Raw genomic sequence first — 9194 nt, 5'->3', positions numbered from 1 at the left:
CTCTCACAAATACATGTATTACTGCTTTAATCCTCTATTTATCTGAGAAAATAAGCAATATTTAGTTGATTTGGCCCAGTCTAACATTATATGACTAGTGTGCCGCCCTCTACGTTGAGTTTCTGGCTCCGCCACTGGCTAAGATCCACTGTGACATATGCTGGCACCGGTGGCTGCAATTACACAAGCTAGCTAGGAAAAGATAATATCTGGGACATGAATGAACAAATACTTGACAAAGTGGATTCAGACTGGCCCATTTTTATATGGGAATATCAGGTAAGAACCCTAGTAAACATATATTAATATATAAAGTAAAATAAAATATAGATGGGCTGTATAGAGGATCCACATCCACATGACCCAGCAGAAAAATTGCAAGACTAACTCAGTTTGATACCCAGAAGCAGGATAAGCTAAGAGATTCTTAGCTGTATATTGTTAGAAGGAAAAGAAGAAATAAACTCAATCATTATTAACCTCCATCTAGTACTCTGAAGAAGAAAGCTTTGTTAAACTTCACAGAACAAGACCTAAGATTTTGCCGTTCCACAGAAATTGTGAAAGGAAATACCATCATGCATCATTAACTGTATTAACTGACTATTTGGGCTACAGTAGTTTAGGCTGCAAGATTTTGGATGAACTGTTAACTAATAAATCACTTACCATAAATGGTCTTTCTAGAAATATAACAGGTGGAATTTTCACAGCACGAAGGTCAACATCTTTGCTTGGAGTAGGCTGACAAAAAAAGGCGTGAAAAAACCAGTAATGAGTTCAACTAAAGAGCTTGCACATCATTTTCATTCTCAATTTTAATAGTGAAACAAACTAGATATCATTGTAGTCAACACGTAACATAAATATCAAAAGAGACGACAGGAAGTTACTGACAGTGCTATGAATGTTCTGAGTTTGCAGGCGGCCTGGTTCACCAAGATTTGTCCGCCATGTAATCTGAAATTTACCAAGTATGCTGCTACCCTCTGTCTTGATTTGACCAGGCTCATCGGACGATGGTCTGAGCTGATATAAGTAATTGTATATTCCTCCTGCAGCTCTAATCAGAATTGGTTGTTTGCAGAGGTCCCTGTATAAAAATAAAACTTGGACTAGCCATTCATTTATTGACATGACAGAGTCCCCGCAAAAAAAAGACATGACAGAGTCAACATGCTGAAATAGACGAGCATGTTTTCAGCACTGACTTACCGTATTGTAGACTTCACAACTGAGGGGTGTTCATCAGCTTCCAGTATTGTAGCACTCCACTGTTGGGCAGGTTCAAAATCTACTTGATCCATGTAAAGGTTAGATTTTGTATGATTCTCTATGCAGGCTTCCAGATATGTAGTATCCTGTCAACATGGATCAACTATATAGAGTTCAAGATTGCCATGGTGAATTAATAAATGAAAATGGACTACACAATAGAAGTACTATAGGTTTAAGGGACTAAACCCATGAATTTAAACAATTTAAAGGGAATAACCCCATCGATTTAAGGTAATAGGTTGTTACAGAAATAACAGAATAACAGTACTATAGGTTTAACGTCAAAAAATAAACAGTACTACAGGTTTAACGGAATAAACAGTTCCCTGAAGTCTTATTCCCCTACACCCTTCAAGATGGCGACAAGAAGGCGGAAGTAAAAAAACAGTTTACAGATGATTCTCAGCAGAAAGCTGAGCTGGCAAAAAGAGGGCGAAAAAAATAGCAAGCATGAAAAGAAAATGTGAACAGCTATTGCTACAAGGTTACATTCTAAGCTCAGCGTGCAAAATTAAGTAGGGAAACTAATAATCTAGAGGAAAATGTGTAAAGATCCTTGGAAACATATCATTTGATGACTCCTAAAGAAGACACCTACATTTAATCAAAGGACTTACAGTTACATTTACACTTGTGAAGAATGAGGTAACCTACCTTGATGGTGCGAACCTGGAAAAAAATGGTGAAACCCAAATTATTGATTTGACCTACAGAACATAGATCAGATACATGCATATATAAATAGGAGAACTGGAGAAGTAAAGTACCTTTGTTCGAACAGATAATGGGTTTGAAACAGTGAATTTGAAGAACTGAGGAAGATATTTACGCTCCGCATCACCATCATTATATAAAGCAGTACAGACAAGCCTGGATTCAATAACCGCCCAAATCAAATAAACAATCAAGATTGCTATCACGAAAGCAACAGGTGTGGAAGTTAAAAAAGGAAAGGAGCATACGTATGTGCGCCAAGTTCTTTGACATCATGCTCCACGATAAAATCATATCTACCCCCTGATCGAATCGATTCAACAGGCGATTTTGATGTATCCAGGAGAAGTATCCTCTGTCTCTCAGTTTGTATTTCTGCCTAAAGCAAGTAAAGCTCGGTCAAACTTTGTGACAGATTAAGACGAAACTGTATGAGAGCAATGTCCACAATGCATATCACCGCAAAGGGAATGCATAAGTATCATAAATTTAAGATAGAGAAACCTGCAAATCTATGAACAGAACTATCGTATATGCATAACAAGAGCTAAGACCAACCATCCAAACTAATGATACTACTTGTGTGTGTGCCGACCTCATATCATCAGTTCTAGTTTGACTTGATCAAACACCATACTGAAACTGCAACGTACAAATTACAACTGAATAATCCAGTAACTGAACATTCATGACAGTAGCAAGGCGATCCAGTAATCGACCTTAACGATAGGTCATGGATGCAGCAATGAGAACTAAGGCTCTTTGGTAATGACTGCAGCAATAAGTTTGGCATGACCACAGCGGCAAGAACTAAGTCTAAGCATGCAGCATCACACTGATCCGAGATTCCAAAAGTATTAACCTAGCAGTTTAACTCGACCAACTGAAGCAATGCTTCCGTCAAAAATTGACGCAATTCTCTACAAATGATCTAATGCACTTGAAACTTCGTGAGACAAAAAGAGAGCGGTGGATCAACACACCTTGATTATGACTTCCCTGGCTTCCAAGCCAGAGCTGTTGTTGATGCTGATGTAGCTGCAGAATGTCTCCCCCAAATAGATCGCCCTAGCCACAGACACAGAAGCATCAGCGCAGGTTCTCGTCTAGAGCTGCACACAACATTCTAGAAGGAAATGGAAATGGCTAACCCGAAGGCCTGTGGGAGGACGAGGAGGCCGGGGGGCGCGAGGGCGTCGGCAGTGTCGTGGAGGAGGAAGCGATCGCGGAAGGTGAAGTCCCCGGGGACGGTGGTGGCTGCGCCGGAGTCGGGCGGGTGGAGCAGGCCTTGAAGAAAGTCGGCGGCGGCGGAGGGGTCGGGGGAGGTGAGCGCGTCCTCGGGGAGGAAGACGTCGCGGGGGTCGAAGCGGAGGAGCGCCGCCGGGTCGGGCCGCAGCGAAGGGCGGGACAGCCGCATCACCCGGAACGCCAGCGAATGGTTCTGCTGCGCCGCCGGCAGCTGGTGCGGCGCCGGGGACGGCTGCTGCGTGCCGGTATAGGGCGACGACATCGCCGGCGATGTGCAGAGAGATCTGGATGGATGCGTGATCTCGTTTCTGAAGTCGCGTCGCGGTTTCGCGGCACTCTACAGACTAAGCTGGTTAAGAAGAAACGAAAAGTGCAATTAAAATTCGTCTATCTATTTAAAAGAGCGTACTTTAAATTAGTTCAAAAGAAATCGCGCTGGAGCTGAGAAAATTGTAAACTTCGAACCTAACAGGACGAACAGCACGATCACATCAGCAAAAGAAATCGGGAAACAAAGTGTAACACCACCGTAAAATCAAGGGACTCTTTGATTCGTAGAATTTCAGAACACACAAAAGGGAAAACATAGGTTGCTGACTTGCTGTCATGTTCTTTTGAATCCTATACATTAAACTTGGTTTGCCTGCATCATCATAGGAAAAACAAAGGATTCCTTTTAAGAGGTTTGAGTGGATGCTGAAATTCGTATGGAATGTAATACAAAGGTATGCTTAGAAAAAAAAACATATAATTCAATCATACGAATCAAAACGACCAGCGTAGGAATTCAATCGTAAGGTTTCCAATCGTTCTTTGAATCAAAGGAGGAGTTTGCCCCAAGAACATACGATGCCAAGGAACTGGGTAGTGACAACTGCAGCTTCCGTCTCATCTAACAGAACATAACATTCACAAAAATTTACATAAGATTGCACAGTTTTTTTTATCGAAACAGTCAAACTCCCCTAGCAATTTAGCTACATCCAGCACTAGCAATATGTGTATCTAACAGCTTCCTTCGAACATTGTGATACATTTATACACATAAGAAACGCACAATACAAACATTGCCATCTCCCCTAATATTACTATACTTTTACATAGCCGTTAGAGCCAAGTCTCTGTATCTGCTTTAAGCTTTTGGTCTCTGGAGGTAAACCACAGCGCTGGGGCATGAGACCAATGATCTAATTGTTGGGTACAAAATTATCCAACATAGGATCCAACAATGCTCGTTCAGATTTGGCCAAGCGGCAACTACTATAGAAGAATCAGCATGGTGAAGTAATCACGGAAGACGGCGATCACACAACTTTCACCCATGACCCACCACACATTGGACATGCTTGGGTCCACCGGCTGATCCACCACGCCTCCCGTTCATTTGCCATGTTTGGGGCACCAGGCTGTGCAAATGCACAAGTTTGCCGCAAACATCGAATGCACTGCAGAAGAGAGGATTAGACACAAAACTGGATAGAATAAACTGATAACGCTAGTTCAAAAAACAAGAATGAGAATAGATCGCGAAGCGAATCTAAGCATACTCACCTTATACCATTCACCATCAAGTCCTGTTTTCCACACGGCTGTGATGACATCTCGCCGAGACCCCATCACGCCAAGATAAGCTCCCAGACCTACAGATGTTTTCAGACCAAATGCTGCATCTCTTTCAGACAACCGGCGCTTTCTTGGCCAAAGACTTTGAATCCCAAAGTTAGTTTTACCCTCCTCTTCCATGTCAGACAAGTGAGGGTTGATATGACCACCTATTTTCAGATGTGGCATATTATCCAATGGACCGAGATCATCTGGTTCTGACCAGGGTCCTCCAAACATGTTGCGCCTATGCCATTCTTCAGAAGGAGGTTGCAGTTCCAATTCTCGAAGTAAAAGACCAGCAGCATCAGCTCCCCGTGGACGCGGCATATTCTGCATAAAAATACAAAGTGAAATAAAATGCATACACCTCTCCACACACTTCGTTGGAAATGAGACCCATAAATAATAGCTGCGAGCCTCTGAACATCTAATGAGTTACAACCACCCACATGCCCCTGCCCCACCCCCATAGTATGTTAACACTGTTTCACTTGGTTTTTATTATCTTTGGCACTTGTTTACTGAGGTTGTATATTGTAAGTATCGGAATCACCCGGGCCACTAAAAAACAGCACTCCCTCCGATCCATATTAAATGTCGCCGATTTAGTACAAAGCTGTACTCCCTCCGATCCATTTTAATTGTCGCTGATTATTCTTTTAGGGAATATAGTAATATTCTGTTAGGGACTCAATCCACCATTAACTTGGGCAAGTATAAGTAGCAGAGAACATAGAATACTACAATCTCTTTTTCTCCCAGACAATATACCATTATTATTGTCACATATTATTATTTAAATGTTGGACACTCACACATATACGTAAATTCTTAAACGGATGAAGGTTCGTTGAGAAACTGTGTACCTGCATGTGGGGACCAAGAGATGCTTCCACTACCTCAGGGAGCACAGTGTAAGTGCCGTCAATGAAGTGCAGCCTTATAATTATGTTGCTAGTACCAACCTGAGAAACAGGTAATGGGTGTTGCAAGCCTGATGTCCTTCGACAAAGGTCAACCAATATGAGAAATAGAACCTTCACCTGCAACAACGCAACAAATTATGTAGTTGTCAGATATGCAATCAAGCATTTCATGAGTTCAAATAATTAGTGAAACTGCAGTAGAAGCATGTAGAAAATCCCGAGTCCAAGTAATTAGTGAAACTGCAGTATATCATCGATAAACTATCCAATCAGATCTTACTGTCTTACAGTAATACACGGTTAGTAAAACCGCAGTAATCAACTGGGTAGATTAATACAACAAAGTAAACTATCCAAGTAATCAGTCTTACAGTGGCTCTGAACAAGCTAGCTGACTCACAGTTTCCAGGTAACATACAGATATAATACACCATGTAATGGCTCTTATACAGATGTTTTTGTCAAGAAACTATAGGGACTAGAGAAGAATGTTCAAATGGAGGTGCAGTAACATTTTCAGTAACTTATAATTGTTATCTGTCAAATGATCAGATAAAAATAATAATTTTAAGCCTGTTTGGTGTGTGATTTAACTTTGACAACTGACATAAGCTGAAATGTGGGCATTGTCCCCTCTCTCTCCAACATATGTGACTTTTTTACTTTGTTCATATATTACTGTTGTTACCTCATCCGACGTGTAGCCCTGGCCAGCATTGCCAGAACCAATTCTAACAGATTTGCCCATTGGATTTTCTTCAAGCCCCTTTGCTCCAAGAACCAACTGTCCACGTGTAGCTGCACCATCTTCCACTTTGGCAGCCCCTAGACCAGATCTTACACCAGAAATAGCAGAACTACTGACCTCTATTTTACTGTTCATCAATTGCTGTATTTTCTGCATGGCAGAATCAGGATTTTTTTGTGCATTTGCGAGTAATCTTGGTGATTGCCTCCTCCGAAAAAGCAAACAGAATAGCAGCAACTGACATAATCTATGAAGGAAATGGCAGTCTCCAATAAGCCTGACAGCAGGTGTCCCGGGAAAAGTCCCTGTGTTGATGCTTATAGGAATAAATGATGACCTCCCACTAACTGGATTTGGTGCGGCATTGGCAGCGCCATCAGCATTGTTACTAATCTTAGCAATGGCACCTTGGACCCACTCCTGCATTTGTGAGCTCCCTGTCGCAGATGCTACTCCACCTTGATTACCTGTAAATTGCAGGAGACAGGAGTATCAAATGCTAAGCAGCAATGCTAAATCAGAAAATATAAAAGCAACTCAGTCATTTGTAGAACATGAAATGGCAAACAGAACATTTCAAGGTGTTTCTGTTCTGCACAGAAACTACAGAAACGCTGAAATTTTAATAAAATGGAAGGAATAAAAAACTAACCTTGATTATTTGACGGCGCCGGAGAATTGTTGGTTGGACTAGTAACCATATTCCTCGAATTCCCTGAACTAGAAGATGCTCCTACAGCATGGCTAGCCAAAGTCCGGCAGAAGCTTGCATAACGCCGCAAGCGTGTGATGAAATGTGATGCTAAATCTAGAACAGCATCAACATAACCCTGCATTCCAGTGCTAAAAAATAAGTACATCCACAGATTAACAACATGTAAGTTTCTATGCATGCAGCTTATGTTGAAATGTGTAATAACGCAATTTAGTCAGAGAATGAGCGGCAGTTGGTGAGTTGGGCATGATTTCAACTAACCTAGGGAAAGCAATGCTCATGATGAAAGAAATTTAATACCATCTACGTACAGGTGTTCATAAAAATCTCCAAAGTACCAATGCTCCCAAAGCACTTGTCAAAATAAAAACAATGGATGGTAATAAATCAAGCTTTATGACAACGAAATGAAAAGCACGGGAAGTAAAGTAGACCTGGATGCTTGGAAGTAGAGCTGGGTCAACCGTCATTTTGTCAGGCTCAATGTTAGACAACAATTCACTAGAAGCTTGCCAGGGTTCAGGTAGCAGGGTTGATGGATTTATCAGCGCAGACTCTATTCCCTTGCCTAGCATATCCAGAAGCAATCTTGCTTGCATGTCCAACACAAGTGCTCTTACGTCTTGAGCATTAGTTCCTTCCAACAACCTACACTTTATCCTATCAAGGTTCTGCATGCAGCAAATCAATCAATCGCAGGTGTTAGAAAGTAATAGATTAATCCATACTGCCAAGAAAACCACTTTTCTTGCCATGTATTCCCTCCGTCCCAAAATAAGTGTCTCAACTTTGTACTAACATGTTAGTACAAAGTTGTACTAAAGTTAAGACACTTATTTTGGGACGGAGGAAGTACAACATATAAGGTACTATCTTTAGCATAGCTGCATGACAATGCACCGATGTCTATCGGATGCTTATGCATATAAATTACCTCTAATCACTAAATAACCTATCCGTCCAAACATCTACAAAGTACAGGTGATTGGCATGTGACTATTCTCTCTCTAAGGATTCTGTTAGAGCATATTGCACTGGCTATTTGGAGATATACAAAAATATTATTATTACTGAAATATCCAGCTATTTCAGTAACTAGATAACGCCCCGCGCGTTGCTGCGGAAATTTATAGCATCGGCATTATTGAAAATAAAATTGAAACATATGAAAATAATGCCGCGGAACACTCTCACCATATGATGGTAGAAAACTTAAGAGGTAAATGGAGGATGGATGCATGTTATATTGCCTTGTGACATTCAAGTTCAATTATTTCTTGTTCAAAAGATGAAAATAATAATAGGGAGAGTTTGCATGTGGCGGAAGTGGAAAATGGAATGGTTGCATGCACGCTTGATGATGTGGTGGGAAGTGGAAAGTGAAAAGTGGATTGGTTGTGTGCGCTTGATGATGTGGATGGCTTACATGTGTTTTAAGTAATCTCACCACAACTCAAAGTAGTTCCAGTAAATTTGCAAGTCAAAAGACTAGTAGTACAAAAAAAAGAGTGAAGGGAGTGTATGCATCTCCTTTGTAATTGCAAGGGTAAAAAGTGGTAGAAGAACCCATCATGCTAATTGATGAATGCACTATCTCAAGAATGGAAGAAGATAATTTGACACATCTATTACATACTCCATAAGTAAGCAAGTTGAATATAAATAATGAGTAATTGAAGGCCAGTGCTACAAACTGTGCATAGCAAAATACACCACCACCACTTACAGGACAGTGTTGCTGCCTCTGTTGCATAGTTGGAAGACAATGGAAGTCCGTATCCAGCAAAGCTATCACACTGTTAAGTGAGACTGAAATGAAGAGAAGGATTTTAGTTTCTCGCTGAGCATAAATGTTGCACCTGCTGCCAACCATATTGGAGCAAATAGTAGTATATACTAAAAACAGAGACGTCCATTTGCTTAAGCCGTAAACATCCAAACAAAATGATTTAACCCCCCC

The 9194-nt window shown here is 41.0% G+C and overlaps 2 protein-coding genes across 3 annotated transcripts in view; both read right to left on the bottom strand.

Annotated features, from left to right (window-relative positions):
• The window catches only part of LOC119334853 (trafficking protein particle complex subunit 13-like), a 6414-nt gene extending 2828 nt beyond the window's left edge, over positions 1-3586 (bottom strand). The window contains exons 1-8 of the mRNA XM_037607309.1: positions 3144-3586; positions 2976-3060; positions 2241-2371; positions 2046-2148; positions 1933-1947; positions 1216-1361; positions 898-1093; positions 670-744 (exon numbers count right to left, since the gene is read on the bottom strand). Coding sequence (XP_037463206.1) covers positions 670-744; positions 898-1093; positions 1216-1361; positions 1933-1947; positions 2046-2148; positions 2241-2371; positions 2976-3060; positions 3144-3502 — 1110 coding nt within the window. The 5' untranslated portion in view covers positions 3503-3586. The remainder of the gene's footprint in view (positions 1-669; positions 745-897; positions 1094-1215; positions 1362-1932; positions 1948-2045; positions 2149-2240; positions 2372-2975; positions 3061-3143) is intronic.
• A 519-nt stretch (positions 3587-4105) lies between these two features.
• Positions 4106-9194, bottom strand: part of LOC119334827 (mediator of RNA polymerase II transcription subunit 16-like) — a 10114-nt gene continuing 5025 nt past the window's right edge. For both annotated transcript variants that reach the window (XM_037607306.1, XM_037607308.1), the window contains exons 10-16: positions 8961-9043; positions 7669-7905; positions 7172-7349; positions 6460-6986; positions 5712-5888; positions 4792-5175; positions 4106-4685 (exon numbers count right to left, since the gene is read on the bottom strand). In XM_037607306.1, the coding sequence (XP_037463203.1) occupies positions 4545-4685; positions 4792-5175; positions 5712-5888; positions 6460-6986; positions 7172-7349; positions 7669-7905; positions 8961-9043 (1727 nt within the window). In that variant the 3' untranslated portion in view covers positions 4106-4544. The remainder of the gene's footprint in view (positions 4686-4791; positions 5176-5711; positions 5889-6459; positions 6987-7171; positions 7350-7668; positions 7906-8960; positions 9044-9194) is intronic.

Source organism: Triticum dicoccoides, chromosome 1B, assembly GCF_002162155.2.
Source record: "Triticum dicoccoides isolate Atlit2015 ecotype Zavitan chromosome 1B, WEW_v2.0, whole genome shotgun sequence".
NCBI classification, from domain to species: Eukaryota; Viridiplantae; Streptophyta; class Magnoliopsida; order Poales; family Poaceae; genus Triticum; species Triticum dicoccoides.
The sequence above is the reverse complement of the archived record's forward strand: the minus strand, read 5'-3'. Positions and strand labels throughout refer to the sequence as shown.